This window comes from Lithobates pipiens, unplaced genomic scaffold (genome assembly GCF_037356315.1).
Source record: "Lithobates pipiens isolate NorthernLeopardFrog02 unplaced genomic scaffold, aLitPip1_a1.2 Scaffold_23, whole genome shotgun sequence".
Classification (NCBI taxonomy): domain Eukaryota; kingdom Metazoa; phylum Chordata; class Amphibia; order Anura; family Ranidae; genus Lithobates; species Lithobates pipiens.
The window spans coordinates 299,658,143-299,678,757 of NW_027507785.1; the positions used below are offsets into that span (position 1 = coordinate 299,658,143).

Sequence of the window (20,615 nt, forward strand, 5' to 3'; positions counted from 1 at the left end):
AACAAATACCAAACACTGTCAATCATTAAGAGATTTACTAAAACTGGAGCACTCAGAATCTGCTGCAGCTGTGCACGGTAGCCAATCAGCTTGTTCAAATAAGCTTTGGCAATAAAACCTGGCAGCTGATTGGTTTCTATGCAGAACTGCACCAGATTTTGCCCTCCCCAGTAAATAACCCCCATTTATTGATCCCCTTTTTGCCATTGAGGGGTCCTCACATGTTCCAAGCCATTCCGTTTTGTAAAATACAGTCAGATAGAGGGAAATGAAATCTTTTTTCATCCACTTTCAATTTTCTTTTTTGATAAAAACTAAAGGGAGCTGATAGCAAATGTTTGAAAATATTCAGTTCTTTTTGCCTGAAATTTAAACCTTGCTTTCATTTTTTCCATCTTTCCATCTATTAAATCTTCTGCCCTTGTTGTTTTAACTTTGGATAGTAATTTTTTTTTCCCTGCCAGTAAATACCTTAAACAGCGCACTTCCTGTTTCTTGTGAGGTCATTAGTCTAGGCTTATGACGTCATGAACAGGAAGGGAGGGGGGATGAGTCATAAGAGGGCAAATGAGAGCTGTAGGGCTGCAGAGCTGGAGGTGTGCCTCTGTGTGTCTGTGTAAATCCAGGAAGTGAACAGGCAGCAGCTTCATGCTGCCCACAGTTAAAATGAATGCAGCCAGACTCAGTGGAGGGAGATTTCTTCAGCATATTTGACAAATACAGAATCCCAGTACAGTGGAACCTCGGATTGCGAGTAACGCGGTTAACGAGCGTTTCGCAATACGAGCAATTCTTTTTTTTAAATCCTGAGTGTTGTCTCGCAAAACGAGCAGGATTCAAGCCTCTATGGTGTGCAGTACCACATTTGGCCAGAGGTGCAGGGCGCCGTTGACACTCGGAGCTGTTCGGAAATACTCTGAAACACTCTAAATACTGCATTCCCAAGTGTTTCCGAGCCTTTCTGAGTGCAGCCGAGGGCTCTCCGAGTATTTCTGAGTCTCTCTAGCACCCCCCACCCATTGGTCACATGTGGTATTGCATGCAATAGAAGTCAATGCGGAACTAATTATCTTTGTTTCCATTGACTTCTATGGGGGAAATTCACTTTGATATGCGATTTCTTTGGATTACAAGCATTCTCCTGGAACGGATTATGCTCGTAATCCAAGGTTCCACTGTATATATAAAATATTATGCAAAGTGGTTGGAGGGAAGCTTCAGAATGGCAAAGATATTTTTATTACAAATCATGTGAGCAGACTGCAGTTTCTCTTTAAGTTTCAGGTGTTGAGTGTTCAATTGAATTTGAAATTAATTTAGAAAACACTGGAGACCCATAGGACAAATACACAAGATATACTCAAAGGTTCTAATAAAAGCCGATGAAAGGGATGCATGTGTAGCCTGCATTGCTGTCAGATGGTTAAGAGAGACTAACTGTTGCCTTGCTATAGAAATAAAGGTAAAAACAGCCTTCTGCCTGGAAATAGCCCCATTAATAGAATGGTTCAAGCTGAACTTTAAATTACTGTTGTGTAATGCATGTGACATACATTATTACTTTGTAAGTCTACATCAGAGAACATCAAACATTATTTGTTATCCAATGAAAATCATTTTAACATTTTGTATTGGGAGGGTTGTGTTTTACTTATTTCCTTCGTAAAATACAATTTGGAATAAGACACTGACTTGCTGCCTGTAAAGCTATCCTATATCCCTCCCTATTTATCTACACGCGAGTGATCTTACTTCTCTACTCCATTCTTTAAAGTGTTGCTAATCCCACAACAGTAAAATCTGTCTGAATATACAGTAAAGCATGCTTGTTATACTCACTGTGCAACCTAAGACATTTTTCCTCTGCATTGTGCGAAAAAGGCTGTTTGATATTGTCTTCTCTGATCCTCCCCTTCTTCTACTGTCCCCAATCAATCTCCTGATAGAGCCTTTGGAGGCACTGTGCCCATGCTCAGTTTGGTGTGTATTGCTAGATAGTTTTTTGTTTTGTTTTTCGTGGGAGGGTGCATGTGATCAGCACAGGGCCAATCAGCGCTGTTCAGACAGAGGGACAGGGGCCCTGCAGCTTCATAGGATGAAAACTTCTCTTACAAGCTTTAACTAGACACTCATAGAAGTCACAAGACTGCTATTTACCGTGACTGTGCCTAGCATAGCTGTGCACTAGTGCACAAAGCAAGGTCCAGAAAGACACGGATGAGCGAGTTTGGGGTGGAGGAATATGATTGGTGTGCACAGGGATCTGACCTCAACCTGATAGAACACCTTTGGGATAAATTAGAGTGGAGACTGCGAGCCAGGCCTTCTTGTCCAACATCAGTGTCTGACCTCACCAATGTGCTTCTGGAAGAATGGTCAATCATTCCCATAGACACACTCCTAAACCTTGTGGACAGCCTTTCCAGATGAGGTAAAGCTGTTTAACTGCAAAGGGTGGACCAACTCAATATTGTACCCTACGGACTAAGACTGGGATGTCATTAACGTCCATGTGAGAATATAGCTTATGTAGAAATGTAGCCTTTAGCAATGAAAATAGTACAACTCGAATGCCCCCAAGCCTGTGTCAGTTAGATCAGCATGTCAATAGACTGGTGCAAGACAGATAGGATCTAGGCTTTAGTAGACTTCAACAAGTCTTTAGGCTTTAGTAGACTTCAACAAGTCTTTAGGCTTTAGTAGACTTCAACAAGTCTTTAGCCCCTGTACACACGGTCGGAGATTTCCACAACCAAATCCGTCGGATTTTGCCTGTCAGATTTTGGCCGTCGGATCTTGTCCGAAACTGTTGCATACACACGGTCGGGCCAAGTTGGCGAAAAATCCGATCTTTCAGAACGTGATGACATAATTTCGTTACGATGGGACTACGTTCAGGCTAGTAGCCAATAGCTTTGATGTAGGAATTTGATCTGAGCATGCGTGGCACTTGGTCCGATGAAAATGCTCTACACATGATCGGATTAGGTCCGTCCGGCCCAGTTGGTCGGGAAATATTTCCAACATGTTGGAAAATTGGGTCGGACGGAGATTCGGACGGAATCAGTCCGATGCATACCACACACAGTCGGATTATCCGACGACACGGTCCGATAAGACGCAATCTGACAGATTATCCGACCGTGTGTACAAGGGCTTAGACTTTAGTAGACTTCAACAAGTCTTTAGGCTTTAGTAGACTTCAACAAGTCTTTAGGCTTTAGTAGACTTCAACAAGTCTTTAGGCTTTAGTAGACTTCAACAAGTCCTTAGGCTTCAGTAGACTTCAACAAGTCTTTAGGCTTCAGTAGACTTCAACAAGTCTTTAGGCTTCAGTAGACTTCAACAAGTCTTTAGGCTTCAGTAGACTTCAACAAGTCTTTAGACTTTAGTAGACTTCAACAAGTCTTTAGGCTTTAGTAGACTTCAACAAGTCTTTAGGCTTTAGTAGACTTCAACAAGTCTTTAGGCTTTAGTAGACTTCAACAAAATGGCGGTGGTTTGCACACAGACACCGACTCTCTGTAGCACGAATATGAATAAAATGGGTAAAAGATAGCTTCAGCTCCTGTTCTTTACCTGTAGAGAACTCCTCAAACGTGTTTTGCCCTTTTCAGTGCTTAGAGGCCACATCGAACAGTACCTGGAATTCTACTTTAAGGCCGTCATATCTATTTTTCTTCATATATCTCCAACTTTGATTGATCTTACTTCTTCATTGTAGTTTCACATCTCCTTTTGCTTAGGTAGTTCGTAACTTCCTCAAGCTTTCAATACTTGTCCTCCATGTAGACATCTATTCCACAAGGTCATGGAAAGGTGGAAATGGGAGCACGAATAGGGAAACTTTAGAGAAGGAAGATCATTGAACTCTCAGAAGGCAAACATATAATATCTATGAAATAATAGATCTACTATATATCGAGGGAAAGTTCTGAAACCTGGAGGAAGTTGCAAGCTAGACAATAAAAAGGAGATGTGAAATTACAAAGAAGGGGGAAGTAAGATCAACCAAAGTTGGGAATGTATGATGGAAAGTAGATAAGAGTGCCCAATGGAGACGAAGAGAGGAGTGAGATCATCTGTAGATTCTGTATATGGAGAACAATATAGAAGATAACCTTACAGGCAGAAATGTAAAGTCTAATTCCAAATTGTATTTTTTTTGAAGGTGCCATATAGTCAAACACACCAGACACAAGAGGATGAAGTGTATGTTAAAATGAGTTTATTGGATAATAATTAAAGTAATATTTTTCTATTATATTATGGGGTAGCCATACAAAGTAGCAATGTAAGTTGCATCCATTGTGTAAGTCAGAATCCACGATAAACTTCAAGTGCCAAGAGAAAGAATATTTCTGAAAATATAAACCTTCTATTAGTAACAAGCCAAAGTTTAGGCAGATATAGAAATAAAACTAAATATGGTAAGTTATGTTCTTATAGTAATATAACAACTTTACATTCATTTTTAAAGCTTAACCACTTAAGGACCGCCTCCTGCACATTTATGTCGTCAGAATGGCACGGCTGGGCACAAACACGTACAGGTACGTTGCTCTTTAAGGGCCCAGCTGTGGGTCGCGAGTGCGCCGCCGGTGACGTGCTCACGACCTGGTCCTGAGCTCCGTGACCGTGGCCGCGGGACCCATGGACCCGATTGACACTGGTGTACCGCGATCGGCTCACAGAGCTGAAGGACGAGGAGAGGTCTGTGTAAACAAACCTCTCCCCGTGCTTCCTACTGAGGCTGTCACCGATCATCTGTTCTCTGTTATAGGAAAAGACGATCAGTGACGTCACATGCCAAGCCACGCCCCCCTACAATAAAAAAAAACACACAACGTCACACATAACCCCTCCTCGCCCCTTAGTGATTAACTCCTTCACTGCTAGTGTCATTTACACAGGAATCACTGCATTTAAATAGCACTGATTGCTGTATAAATGACAATGGTCCCAAAAATGTGTCAAAAATGTCTGATGAGTCCGCCAGAATGTCGCAGTCACAATAAAAATCACTGATCACCGCCATTACTAGTAAAAAAAAAATATTAATAAAAATGCTATAAAACTATCCCCTATTTTGTAAATGCCATAACTTTTGCGCAAACCAATCAATAATCGCTAATTGCCATTTTTTTACCAAAAAATATGTAGAAGAATAGGTATCGGCCTAAACTGAGGAAAAACATTTTTTTTATATATTTTTTGGGGATATTTATTATAGCAAATAGTAAAAAATATTGCATTTTTTTCAAAATTGTCGATTTATTTTTGTTTATAGGGCAAAAAATAAAAACCGCAGGGGTGATCAAATACCACCAAAAGAAATCTCTATTTGTGGGGAAAAAAGGACGCCAATTTGGTTTGGGAGCCACGTCACACGACCGCGCAATTGTCAGTTAAAGCGACGCAGTGTCGAATCGCAAAAAGTGGTCTGGTCCTTTGGCTGCAAATTGGTCCGGGGCTTAAATTAAAGCAGCATTAAATTCAAAAGCAAACATTTATTATATTGCAGCTTACCAATTCTTAGATGCGATGGTTGCATTTGTATAGCAGTGATTGCTGTATAAATGACAATGGTCCCAAAAATGTGTCAAAAATGTCCGATGTGTCCGCCAGAATGTCGCAGTCACAATAAAAATCGCTGCTCACCGCCATTACTAGTAAAAAAAAAAATATTAATAAAAATGCTATAAAACTATCCCCTATTTTGTAAATGCCATAACTTTTGCGCAAACCAATCAATAATCGCTAATTGCGATTTTTTTACCAAAAATATGTAGAAGAATATGTATCGGCCTAAACTGAGGAAAAAAATTAATTTTATATATTTTTTGGGGATATTTATTATAGCAAAAAGTAAAAAATATTGAATTTTTTTCAAAATTGTCGCTCTATTTTTGTTTATAGCGCAAAAAATAAAAACAGCAGGGGTGATCAAATACCACCAAAAGAAAGCTCTATTTGTGGGGAAAAAAAGGACATCAATTTTGTTTGGAAGCCACTTCGCATGACCGTGCAATAGTCAGTTAAAACGACGCAGTGCTGAATCACAAAAAGTGGTCTGGTCTTTGGCCAGCAAAATGGTCCGGGGCTGAAGTGGTTAAATAATGCCTATGACAGGTCAAGTGGCTTATAATATACCTGCAGCACCAAAAGATCACAGCTGCTGGGGTATGTGGGGGGGGGACAGAGGAATGAAGATTTAAACAAAGAGAGCATCCAACAGCACAAGGGACTATTCTCAATAAATCTAAGTACCGTCCCTTGTACTAATTAAAAGAGTAATAGTAAAATTAAAGTTTATTCTCAACTAGTGTAAGTGCCTAAATTTGCATGATACCAGCATCCTAGTTTCCCCCTATATAGTCACCCTCTTTGGGAGCCAATCAGGTGTGCTGATAGTGAACATGCTGGCATTTTTGAGCAGAGGAATGACTTCATCAGCTTGCTGCTTCTCCTTTATTATCCAATCAGCTAGCAAGGGTGTGTTCTTGACCAATTTATGTTTATGCTGCATTGGAGGTCAAACGTCTGTCCGTCAAAGGGAGCGGGGGCTGGGAGCTGAATTTCAAAATTGACAGAATCTTTTGGAAGGTAAAGCAGCTCCCATAAATGGAGCTCAAGTATATATTTAGCTGCTTTTCAGAGTTCATCTTTAAATTTACTAAGGTTTTTGAAATATTTAATGAAATATTTAATAGGCTCAAATAATCCAAATTTGATTGATCTAACAGGCCGTGATTAAATGGGGTACAAACTGCCAGGACTACATAATTGCAGCAAAAGTATCTACCGGTCAGATGGCTGGAGATCCGGCCATACAGCTGTCATGGAACTGGAAGAGGCTGCCCTCTTGGCTTAATGGGCTGACTAAAAGGTATGTGAATCCTTGCTGTATTTCTGTGAAGAAATGTCATTCATATATCTGATAATATTCTTTTTATCCATCTAGTGTCATGCCGTTTGTTCCTGGAGTGGCATATACACTGGGATTTTCAGAGCTACGTCGTCAAAATGCACCACACCAGGTCACTGTGAGAGTGGCCTCCACCTCTACTGACACAATCGACACCACCCTGAGGACCCCTGAGGTATATGGCCATTGATACAAGATAGGAAGCAGAACTGTCATGTATCTGTAGCACTGCCCCCTCGGATGCAGCCATGACCCTGCAAGCTCTCCAGCCCCTCTGACACTCTAGGTTCAGACACGTTGTGTATACGTTTAAATGAGACATGGACACAAAGCAAGTAGTTTTAACTCCGATTTTTACTTACTCAAGGAGAGAGGATTAGATGAAGGATTATCTCTCTGATATTACTGCAAGCATTATTTCAACCTAGTCTTGGTTGTAACCAGGCTTAGTTAACTAGTCCTGGTTACAACCAAGACTAGGTTGAAATAATGCTTGCACCACTAACAGATAGTATTGACAGGTGAATGATAACAATATACACAATCACAATCAGATACCTTGAGAAAGCTATTGGTGGGTATAAAGAAATGTTTCTGCTTTAAAGAAGAATCCTATAATACCTTAAGGCCCCTTTCACACGAACGGACCATTCAGGTCCGCCTGTCAGTTTTGTCGGCCTTTGAACAGGCAGTCCATGTTATGTCTATGGAGCGATGGATGTCAGCCCAGTCCGATCCTCTCAAATCAGATGGATGGCCCTACGTTCGCATCTGTCCCTGGCTGATCGGATCGGGTGGGATCTGATGAAAACGGACATGTCGTCCGTTTTCGTCCGATCTCTCCATAGCAACCAGCGGCGCTTGACAAATTCTTTCCCAGCTCAGTGAGCAGAGAGGGACCTGTCACCCGCCGGCTCATAGAACAAAGATTTCTTACTGTAGTAAAGTGATGATGAACAGGGCAGAGATAGCTGGTTCTGTCTTATAGCAATACTATTTTTAATCCAAATGAATGTTATCTGTGCAACATCAACAACAAAAATCTCTCCTGCGTTGTGTGGAGTGCCTAGATAAAAATGTTGTACTTCTGTAAGGTGCTTAAAGAGGTAGTAGAAGTAAAGGCAAATGTTTTTTTATTTTAAAAGCACACCCTGTAAGGCAAAGGCATAATGAGCTAGTATGCATAGCGTTCAGGTTTAGGAGATATCCAGGGTAGCTACAGGCTTACCTGTAGCAAAAAGTGTGTTGTAAGGGTTCAATCTTCCTCTGGTGGAAATTACAAGCAAAGTCCTTTCACTGGGAATTAAATAGACTAAGCTCTTCAGGACTCTGGACACTATGTTCCCTTTACATGCACAGCTGACTCTGGCAGCCTATAGTCTCTAGGATCTCTCCTAGCCTGTACTCACGATTGTCCTTGGAAAATTGGTTGCCTCCTTCCAATATCCTTGCAACACTTTCTCCCTGTGATACCAGACTAGATCCTCATAACAACAATCCCTCAGTCAGCTTTCTGCAGCTTCCAGCAAAGCAGGCCTCCAGGTAGCCCACCTGAAACCTCGGCACCCTGCAAGCACATGGCAAGAGGATGGCCTAAGGGGGTAAGCTATGATCTCCCTTAGGCTATGATCGCCTTCTAAGGAAAAATACCCAACGACCCTCCCAGAGTATTTATACAGGCTCCCAGCTACCATCTGGGCAACCCTCCCCAAGGATTGGGCAGGGCTGTAAGAATATTTAGCTGCTGATTAGACTCTTCTCACCCACTAATTCTCAAAGCCTTCTGGACTAAGGGGCAAGCAGTCAATCCGTCAACTACTGAATCAGAGAACAGACCAAACAATCAACACAGCCACACTGGGTACAGTGAACCAGAACTAAAATCACCTAATCCTAACACCTATTCACCTAATTCTAACACCTATTCACCTAATCCTAACACCTATCTAGGAGGGTGCTACAAAGATCTTTTTGATAGGTTCATGTGAAGGAATTGGAAATTTTAGGACCTGTCTGTGAATGTAAATTCTTCTTAGGACCATGTCGCACTAGCGATGCCTCACCAGCAGCATTCCCATCAGTGGCACAGCGATGGCTCTACAGCCCCACTTTACTGAAAAGGTCATTTTATTGCAGATTGGTCAGACACAGGCAGAGGAAAAAACTGACAGTTTTTATTTTGGGAGGCTTTAATTAATCCAAGCAAACTCTCTGTTTAAATCTGGTAAATACATTCCAGGGGCATCAAAATAAAAGTTATGCAATGTCTTTCAGTTGGTTTTCTTTCCAAAGCAGCCACAGTCTGAGTAGAAGAGCCTGTCCCCTGCCAGCAAATGAAGGGTGAAACCCTCTGCGAGGAAGCAGTGGTCTCTCTGCAGAGTGTGCCCTACCTAGTCAAACATATAGCTCTGCAATCAGGAAAGCTCATTCTACCCGCTGATTAGAGAGTAGGAGGCTAAAGAGCCAAGTGCTGTCCGACAGAGATCAAAGGGCCCACTCTGTGGTGGCAAGGGATGGGCTTTTCTACTTAGACTGTGGCTGCTTTCTAAAGAAAATAAATTGTAAGGGTACATTTAAATGTGCATCTTAATCTCACTTTGTTCTGAAGCCCAATTCACGTTCAGGTCGCGCTTTTGCCCTCATTCACATGGACTGCGGCTTTGAAATTGTGTGTCCTAATCTGAAATCGCACTATTTCAAAGCAGCATGTCAGTATGACTTGAAAGACATCTGTGCATGAAGCTGCACGTAGCAGGCAAGTAGCACCCGAAATCGCCAAAAGTAGTGCAGCAACTACTTTTTCAAATTGATGTCGCACCGCAAAGTCAGCGTCACATCCTATTTGAACAGTTGCATGACAAATTACTCCAATGTGAACGGGGGCTACTGACAGGTGGTGAAGAGACAATGTGACGCCTCCTCACTGCCTATGTGTGCTCAATTTTTGCAGACAAACGTGCCGCAATAGTATGCGTCTTATGTGGTTGCAGGGAGTTTGCAGCACTTCCACATTTGCTTAAGTGTGTAGCGTGTATCGCCACATGTAGGGTAAACAAAATGAAGCATTACGACCGTAGCATATAAACACTGCCATCCACTGCCTTTTGCAGCTTAAGTGGGGGGCAGTTGGTGGGTGGCAAAATGCGGCTCAACTGTGCATTTTTGTGCCCTTCAAGCTGCATGTCTAAATGAAGCCAAAGACCCCTTTCACACTGAGGCAGTTTTCAGGCGTTTTAGCAATAGAAATAGCGCCTGTAAAGCACCTAAAAACCGCCTCCCATGCCACCCGAATGTGAAAGCCTGAGTTCTTCCACACTGGGGCAGTGCGCTTGCGGGACGTTAAAAAAAGTCCTGCAAGCAGCATCTTTGGGGCGGTTTGGGAGCGCTATATATTCCCAAAATGCCCTGCCCATTAAAATCAATGGGCAGCGCTTCTGAAGCTCCTGGAAAGCACTTTGAAAGCGCGGCAACACGTGCGTTTTTAACCCCTTCTTCGGCCGCTAGCGGGGGTTAAAAGCACCCCACTAGCAGCCAAAAAGCGTCAATTAAATGAGTGTCGCTTTAGCGCTAACGCACAGTGTGAAAGTAGCCTAATGCCCTGTACACACGGTCGGACATTCCGACGACAAAATCTGTCTGATTTTTTCTGACATATTTTGGCCCAAACTTGTCTTGCATACACACGGTCGCACAAAGTTGTCGGAAAATCCAATCGCTCTGAACGCGGTGGCGTTTAACCGGTACAACGGGACCATAAATGGGCCAGTAGCCAATAGCTTTTGTCTCGTAATTTATTCTGAGCATGCGTGGCACTTTGTCCGTCGGAATTGTCTGCACACGATCGGAAATTTCAACGATCGGATTTTGTTGTCGGAAAATTTTAGATCCAGCTCTCAGACTTTTGTGTGTCAGAAATTCAGACAGAAAAAGTCCGATGGAGCCCACACACGATTGGATTTTCCCCCAACACGATCCGATCGCACATTTTCCTGTGTACAGGGCATAAGACTTTGCATACCTTTTTGTATTGACGCATCTGAAATATAGTTAACTAATTATAAGGAGGGGACTTGGGCTCCATTCACACCTAGGCGATTTGACTTCAGAAGTTTACTTCAGAATCTAGGTGCGATTTTGCCGCACAACAAATCGCGCAAACAAAACTGCAGGAAGCCCAAAAGAAGCTTCTTGTTTGCGCAATTTGGTTGCAATTTATCATTGCGAAATTCCAATGCGTTTGGGGTGCCAATTGAGAAATAATGGCATTGCAAACCGTCCTGCATTTTGCCGTGATTCTGAATCATTCGTGAGTAGAATCGTGGTAATTCCACCCGCATTTCAAGTCGCCCGGGTGTGAATGGAGCCTTACAGTTTTGCTGGTGAGGACAGAGCACAGAAATGAGCCTGCTATCATGCTGCTTAACCGCAGCAGAGAAAAGTCAGGTCCCCAGCCTGCCCATGTTCTCTGGTGTACATAAAACTAGCTGAATTTAATTACAAAAGAGTAAAAAGAGATTGCCCATAAATATTTCATCTTTGTATGAAGCTGTTTGTTCTGCTTTACATTCGTCTATGACCCAGTAATAATCAGTGTGTTATTCATCCTTCCTTAGATGACGATTTACAAGCAAGGCGTCCCCTTCCCATTGGATCTGTCATTCGCTACTCACTGGCTTAAGACAATTCACCTGACGGACGTCACGGCTCTTCCCGATACCACATCATTGGTCAAAAGAACTAGCGAAGGTGATCTCCTAATCATTTAGAGTCCGTTCACACTTGTGTGACTTCAAAATCGTGCGATTTCCATTGCAAATTTACCCTGCGACTTTGGTGTGATTTTGACATTATTTGCTATGAGTGCAACTTTGTTACGATTTGACCAATGTGATCGTTTTGTTTGTGCTCTACAAAGTCCTTAGACAGATACAGAATGGAAAAAGTGTTTTGTTTCATTTGGTTTCTTTATTTTCGAATGAATGCCAAATTTTCAGAACGATTGGAATTTGGATTGGTTGAAAAATTGATCGACTGATGCGAGTTCTGTGCTGGTTGTTAAGAGGCTGGGAAGCCAAGCTGCCACGTCCTTAACAACCAATGGGGGCTATTTACGAAAGGCAACTCCATTTTGCACTGAAAGTGCACTTGGAAGTGCAGTCACTCTAAATCGAATGCCCCATACACACGATCGGACATTCCGACCACAAAATCCGTCTGATTTTTTTCCAACGGATTTTGGCCGAAACTAGTCTTGCATACACACAGTCGCACAAAGTTGTTGGAAAATCCGATCGTTCTGAACGAGGTGACATACAACGTGTATGATGGAACTATAAAGAAGACAGTAGCCATTAGCTTTCGTCCCCAAATGTATTGTGAGCATGCGTGGCACTTTGTGCGTCAGAGTTCTATACACATGATTGGAAAAAGTCAGATCGGATTTTGTTGTTGGAAAATTTTAGGTCCTGCTCTCAAATTTTTTCCATCAGAAATTCTGACAGAAAAAGCCCGCTAGAGCCCACAAACGATCGGATTTTCCGACAACATAATCCGATCGGACTTTTCCCGTTGGAATTTCTGACCGTGTGTACGGGGCATAAGGGGTAGATCTGAAACGGGGGGAAGCTCTGCTGATTATATCATCCAATCATGTGCAATCTAAAATGCTGTTTTTTATTTTCCTTGCATGTCCCCCTCAGATCTACAGCGACTGCACTTCCAAGTGCACTTGCAGTGCAAAGTGGATTTTCCTTTAGTAAATAACCCCCAATGACTCATCAGCTGTCAGCGAGTTTCCCAACTGACAGCTGAATGTAAAAAAAAAAATTTAAAAATGCTGTCAATGAAAAATAAAGGAAAAGAACAGAGTGGGGTCCCACTCCGATCCATAACAGGCCCTTCATTAGTCTGGGGTACAAAAACCTTAAAGTGGAAACAAAGTCTTAGGGGGTTATTTACTAAAGGCAAATCCACTTTGCACTGCAAGTGCACTTGGAAGTGCAGTCGCTGTAGATCCGAGGGGGATATGCAAGGAAAATAAAAAACAGCATTTTTGCTTGCACATGATTGGATGATAAAATCAGCAGAGCTTCCCCTCATTTCAGTTCTCCCCCTCAGATCTACAGTGACTGCTCTTATGAGTGCACTTTTAGTGCAAAGTGGATTTGTCTTTAGTAAATCAACCCCTTAGATCAAAAACGTTGTGAGCAGGCAGACTCTTTATTGACTCAATGGGGGTTATTTACAAAAGGCAAATCCACTTTGCACTGAAAGTGCACTTGGAAGTGCAGTCGCTGTAGATCTGACTGGTAGATCTGAAATGAGGGGAAGCTCTGCTTTTATCATCCAATCATGTGCAGGCTAAAATGCTGTTTTTTATTTTCCTTGCATGTCCTCCTTGGATCTACAGCGACTTTACTTCCAAGTGCACTTTCAGTGCAATTTCAAGTGCGTTTTGCACTTGTAGTGCAAAGTGGATTTGCCTTTTGTAAATAACACCCATTGTGTTCTTGGCTGCATAAGGAGCTCGGAGAGCTGGGGGAGGAGAACCAGTGAATGGCTGTGCAGGGGCGCGTGTCAGCACAAGCCTGTTTATTGGAGGAGCGCACACTTTCAAGCACAGATAAAGAACTGACCATGCTGTGCTCTCTTTCTTAGTGTGGTCAGTTTTTAATAGGAAAGCAGAGGGACTGGCAGAAACACCAGGGATTTTCACACAATGGAAACAATACAAATAGAATAGAATACTTTTTCATGGGACAACAGGCACATATCAGGAATATGAACTGTTGGGGGTAACGTTTTCCTTAAAGTGGACCTCCACCCTAAAGTGGAAGATCCGCTCATCGGAACCCTCCCCCCCCTCCAGTGCCACAATTGCCACCTTTCAGGGGGAAGGGGGGTGCAGATACCTGTATAAGCCAGGTATCTGCACCCACTTCCGGGACAAGCTAGCTGCAGCTAGCCGCAAATGCCTCACCCCCCCCATTGTGTTCTGGGAAACACACAGTTCCCAGGACACAGCGGGGACCAGTGGAGACCTGCAGGGCGACTTGTGCATGCGCAGTAGGGAACCGGGCAGTGAAGCCGCAACGCTTCACTTCCCAATTCCCTTACCGAGGATGGTGGCGGGGGCAGCTGAGAGACGAGCGGTTGCTCGGCATCTGCTGCCGACATTGCTGGACCCTGGAACAGGTAAGTGTCCATTTATTAAAAGTCAGCAGCTGCAGTATTTGTAGCTGCTGATTTTAAATATTTTTTTAAAGGTGCAGCTCCTCTTTAGGCCCCTTTCACACATGCGGACATTATGTCTGTATTTCGTCCATCCGTTTGCGGATGAAATACGGACATACATGCATTCCTATGGGATAGCGGGTGTCTGCGGATAAACATCCGCAGACACCCGCTATCGTCCGCCTCCGCTATTGTCCGATTCTGCAGACGGAGGAAAATCCTATTTTCGGACAGACGGTCCGTGCTCATCTGATCCCCATAGAGGAGAGCTGAGACCTGACAGGGCAGTCCCTGCACAGTGTGCAGAGACCGCCCTGTCCGCCGCCGGCTCAGCAGGGACAATGGAGCGATCCCCGCTGAGCAAGCGGATCATCACGGGGCGGATCATTACTGATCCGTCCCGTGTGAAAGGGGCCTTAAAGTGGACCTTTGCTGCTGCATATAAAAACCAAATTGAAGCCAGAAAAATCAATATATAAACAGATAGATACAGTTTCTCACATACCTTTTAATGAGACAACAATGAAGAAATGACACTTTGCTAGAATGGAAAGTATATAGCTTGTATAACAGTGTAAATTTGATGTCCCCTCAAAATAACTCAACACATAGCCATTAATGTCTAAACCGCTGGCAACAAAAGTGAGTACACCCCTAAGTGGAAATGTCCAAATTGGGCTCAATTAGCCATTTTCCCTTCCTGGGGTCGTCAATCTCACCCTCTCATACTGGTCACTGGAAGTTCAACATGGCACATCATGGCAAAGAACTCTCTGAGGATCTTAAAAAATATTTTTGTGCCCTACATAAAGATGGCCTTGGCTATAAGAAGATTGCCAAGACCCTGAAACTGAGTTGCAGCACGGTGGCCAAGACCATACAGCGGTTTAACAGGACAGGTTCCACTCAGAACAGACTTCGCCATGGTCGACCAAAGAAGTTGAGTGGACATGCTCAGCATCATATCCAGAGGTTGTCTTTGGGAAATAGACATATGAGTGCTGACAGCATTGCTGCAGAGGTTGATGGGGTGGGGGGGGGTCAGCCTGTCAGTGCTCAGACCATACGCCGCACACTGCATCAAATTGGTTGGCATGGCTGTTGTCCCAGAAGGAAGTCTCGTCTAAACATGACGCACTAGAAAGCCTGCAAACAGTTTACTGAAGTCAAGCAGACTAAGGGCATGGATTACAGGAACCATGTCCTGTGGTCTGATGAGACCAAGATAAACTTATTTGGCTTAGATGGTGTGAAGTGTGTGTGGCGGCAACCAGGTGAGGAGTACAAAGAAGTGTGTGTCTTGTCTACAGTCAAGCATGGTGGTGGGAGTGTCATGGTCTGGGGATGAGTGCTGCCGGCACTGGGGAGCTACAGTTCATTGAGGGAACCATGAATGCCAACATGTACTGTGACATACTGAAGCAGAGCATGATCCCCTCCCTTCGGAGACTGGGCCACAGGTCAGTATTTCAACAGGATAATGACCCCAAACACACCTCCAAGACAACCACTGCCTGGCTAAAGAAGCTGAGGGTAAAGGTGATGGACTGGCCAAGCATGTCTCCAGACCTAAACCCTATTGAGCATCTGTGGGGCATCCTCAAACAGAAGGTGGAGGAGCGCAAGGTCTCTAACATCCACCAGCTCTGTGATGTCATCACGGAGGAGTGGAAGAGGACTCCAGGGGCAACCTGTGAAGCTCTGGTGAACTCCATGCCCAAGAGGGTTAAGGCAGTGCTGGAAAATAATGGTGGCCACACAAAATATTGACACTTTGGGCCCAATTTGAACATTTTCACTTAGGGGTGTACTCACTTTTTTGCCAGCGGTTCAGATATTAATGCCTGTGTGTTGATTTATTTTGAGAGGATAGCAAATGTACACTGTTATACAAGCTGTACACTCACTACATACATTGTAGAAAAGTGCCATTTCTTCAGTGTTGTCACATGAAAAGATAGAATAAAATATTTACAAAAATGTGAGGGGTGTACTCACTTTTGTGAGATACTGTAGATATTGTACTTATGCAGTGTAAGCCCTTGTACACACGGGCGGAGAATCCGTCGGAATGTGTCCTATCGGACCGTGTCGTCGGATAATCTGACTGTGTGTGGTATGCATCGGACTGATTCCGTCGGAATATCCGTCGGACCCAATTATCCAACATGTTGGAAATATTTCCCGACCAACTGGTTCGATCGGACATATTCCGATCATGTGTAGAGAATTTTGATCGGACCAAGTGCCACGCATGCTCAGATCAATTTCCTACATCAAAGCTATTGGCTACTAGCCTGAATGTAGTCCCATCGTAACGAAATTACGTCATCACGTTCTGAAAGATCGGATTTTTCGGCAACTTTGTCCAACCGTGTATATGCAACAGTTTCGGACAAGATCCGACGGACAAAATCCGACGGATTTGGTTGTTGAAATCTCCGACCGTGTGTACAGGGGCTGAGTGTGAAGGTTAATACAGACATGCTCCCACTTCTGCACTATCATGCCCAACTAAAGAAGAGGTGGCTACATGGGTTATAACTTACATGGGTTGCATACCAGTTAAAATTGACATAGTCCGCTCTATAAAACCCACAGCATAAAGATTGTACTGATCACATCAATTCACGTGTTGTTTCAGCTGTATGCAAAGTGGATAGTGAAAAGATTGTGACGTTCGATGGGGTGAACCTGGGGTGCTCCCTTTCCCCTGCACCCTGCTATACGGTGATAGCTCAAGACTGCTCCAATCAATTAAGGTTCTTGGTGGCCATGAAAAGAACGGGTCAAGGATTTTCAACCTTTGAAATGAATGTCAAGCTGAGATCTTCGTAAGTACACCTACTAATGAGCTAGAAGCATTTGAAAAGGTTATTCTGACAATCCATTCAGCAGAAATGAGCTTTGTGATACTCACTGCCCCCTTCATTATTACCAGCTCTGTCATTGTAATAGAGATACTGTGCCCATATCAACAGACAAAGTCAGTGCCAAGGACCATTTCTTTTTTTTTTCTTTGCTTTAAAGCGATAAATGATGAAGAATTTAAAGGCTTCAATAAAACATGACAGCTAGATAAAGGTTTAATGGGGGCAATGTGCACTCTAAATAGGAATTTTATTTAAAAGACTGATAAAATGCATTACATTGGTGGCAATGAAACACCTCCGGTGCGCATACACACTTGTATAGTTATATTGATTTTTTATTTACCTTATTTATGTATTTATTTTATTTATTACAGATACTTATATAGCGCCATCAATTTATGCAGCGCTTTACATATACAGTGCATCCGAAAAGTATTCACAGGGCTTCACTTTTTACACATTTTGTGATGTTACAGCCTTATTACAAAATTGATTAAATTCATTATTTTCCTCAAAATTCTACAAACAATACCCCATAATGACAATGTGAAAGAAGTTTGCTTGAAATCTTTGCAAATTTATAAAAAAAAAAAAAATCGTGCATAAGTATTCACAGTCTTTTTCTCAATACTTTGTTGAAGCACCTTTGGCACCAATTACAGCCTCAAGTCTTTTTGGAGTATGATGCTACGAGCTTGGTACACCTATTTTTGGCAGTTTCTCCCATTCTTCTTTGCAAGACCTCTCAAGCTCCATCAGATTGGATTGGGAGTGTCAGTACACAGCCATTTTCTCATCTCTCCAGAGATGTTCAATCGAGTTTAAGTCTTGGCTCTGGTTGGGCCACTCAAGGACATTCACAGAGTTGTCCCGTAGCCACTCCTATGTATCTTGGCTGTGTGCTTATGGTCGTTGTCTTATTGGAAGATGAACCTTCACCCAATCTGAGGTCCAGAGCGCTCTGGAGCAGGTTTTCATCAAGGGTGTCTCTGTACATTGCTGCTTTCATATTTCCCTCGATCCTGCCTAGTCTCCCATTTCCCGACGCTAAAAAATATCCCCACAGCATAATGCTGCCACCACCATGCTTTACTGTAGAAATAATATTGGCCAGGTGATGAACGGTGCCTGGTTTCCTCCATACATGATGTTTGCCATTCAGGAAAAAGAGTTCAATTTTTGTTTCATCAGACCAGAGGATTTTGTTTCTCATGGTCTGAGAGTCCGTCAGGTGCCTTTTGGCAAACTCCAGGCAGGCTGTCATGTGCCTTTTACTGAGGAGTGGCTTCCATCTGGCCACTCTACCATACAGGACTGATTGGTAGAGTGATGCAGAGATAGTTGTTCTTCTTGAAGGTTCTTCTCTCTCCACAAAGGAAAGCTGGAGCTCTGTTAGAGGGACCATCAGTCACCCCCCTGACTAAGGCCCTTCTCCCCCAATTGCTTCATTTTTCCTGCGGCCTGCTCTAGGAAGAGTCCTGGTGGTTCCAAACTTCTTCCATTTTCCATGATGGAGGCCACTGTGCTCGTTTTCTGTACCCTTCCCCAGATCTGTGCCTCAATACAATCTTGTCTCCGAGGTCTACAGACAATTCCTTGGACTTCATGGCTTGGTTTGTGCTCTGACATGCACTGTTAACAGTGGGACCTTATATAGACAGGTGTGTGTCTTTCTAAATCATGCCCAATCAACTGAATTTACCACAGGTGGACTCCAATAAAGTTAGAAATATCTCAAGGATGATCAGTGGAAACAGGATGCACCTGAGCTCAATTTTGAGTGTCATGGCAAAGGCTGTGAATACTTGGGTGCATGGGATTTTTTTCATTTTTAATAAATTTGCAAAGGTTTAAAAAAAAACTCCTTCACGTTGACATTATGAGGTATGGTTTGTAGAATTTTCAGGAAAATAATTAATTGAATCCATTTTGGAATAAGGCTGTAACATAATGAAAAGTAAAGCGCTGTGAATACTTTCTGAATGCACTTTATATTATAAATTCACATCAGTCCCTGCCCGCAAGGAGCTTACAATTTAACCCTTTCATATCTAAGTCTATTTCTTAAATTTGGTGTTTACAAGTTAAAAAACGTATTTTTTACTAGAAAATTACTTAGAACCCCCAAACATTATATATATATATATATATATATATATATATATATATATATATATATATATATATATATATATATATTTAGCAAAGAATCTAGAGAATAAAAGGGCGATTGTTACAATATTTTATGTTGCACTGTATTTGTGCAGTGGTGTTTTAAATGCATAATTCATGAATTAAAAAAAAAAAATGAAACAATAAAGTTAGTCCAATTTTTTTATATAATTTGAAAGATGATGTTACGATGAGTAAATAGATACCAAACATGTCACGCTTTATAATTGGATGCACTCGTGGAATGGCAACAAACGACGGTACCTAAAAATCTCCATAGACAACGCTTTACATTTTTTTTACAGTTACCAGGTTAGAGTTACAGAGGAGGTCTAGTGCTAGAATTATTGCTCTCACTCTGACGATCGCGGCAATACCTCACATGTGTGATTTGAGCACCGTTTACATATGCGGGAGTGACTTCCATATACATTTTCTTTGCTGCGTGAGCTCACGGGGACGGGAGCACTTTAAAAACAAAATCTTTTCTTATTTATTTTATTTATTTTTATATTATTAAATTGTATTTAAAAAAATCTATATTTGATCACTTATTGCTGTCACAAGACATCTAAACATCCCTGGTGACAGTAATAGGTGGTGACAGGTACTCTTTATGGAGGGATCGGGGGTCTAAAAGACCTCCAATCCCTCCTTTGCACTTCAAAGTATTCAGATCGGTAAAAACGGCGATTCTGAATACTGCATTTTTTTAAAATCCGGCGCTATTGGTACCCGAGTAAACCGGAGGTGACGTTGTGACGTCGCTTCCGTGTTTACATTCAGGAGACTGGAACGAGCCATTTATGGTTTCGTTCCAGTCTGTGGCTAGACGGCAGTGGTGCGGGAACGTGGATCGGGTCTCCCGGTGGGACAGGAAGCCCGGTCAGAGCGGCGGGAAAATCGGAGTACCCGGAGGAAACCCACGCAGGCACAGGAAGAACATGCAAACTCTAGGCAGATAGTGTCGTGGTTGGGTTTAGAACCGATGACCCCAGTGCTGCTAGGTTGAAGGGCTACAGTGCTGCTAGGTTGAAGGGCTAACCACATAGCTAATTGTATGCTAATATCCTAAATATATCCCCTATTTGAATTTATTAGTACACAAAAGAGAAAACCAAGTGTATCTAGAGCTAATATGTTCGGTGTGTAGAAGGGTTAATATCACATTTTCATTTATTGCTGTCTATGTCCCTGCTGGGGAAATTCTCCTTCTTTGTCTTGGTGACCATCAGAGCAGTCATCAGACATTTTTGGGCCACTTACTCAGCTATAGGCCTGGGCCCCCCCAAGCTTGACCACCAACATTCCCCAGGGCCATTCCACTGAATACACACACCGGCCACCTCACCTGTATGCCCCCCCCCCACAATCCTGTATATATGTCAGCCCCCCTCACACCTGTATAT

The 20,615-nt window shown here is 42.8% G+C and overlaps 1 protein-coding gene across 1 annotated transcript in view; it reads left to right on the top strand.

The window, feature by feature from the left end:
- LOC143926554 (vitellogenin-1-like) overlaps window positions 1-20,615 on the top strand; it is a 269,217-nt gene that overhangs the window by 212,666 nt on the left and 35,936 nt on the right. The window contains exons 27-30 of the mRNA XM_077450393.1: window positions 6,747-6,889; window positions 6,965-7,103; window positions 11,542-11,674; window positions 16,806-16,995. Coding sequence (XP_077306519.1) covers window positions 6,747-6,889; window positions 6,965-7,103; window positions 11,542-11,674; window positions 16,806-16,995 — 605 coding nt within the window. The remainder of the gene's footprint in view (window positions 1-6,746; window positions 6,890-6,964; window positions 7,104-11,541; window positions 11,675-16,805; window positions 16,996-20,615) is intronic.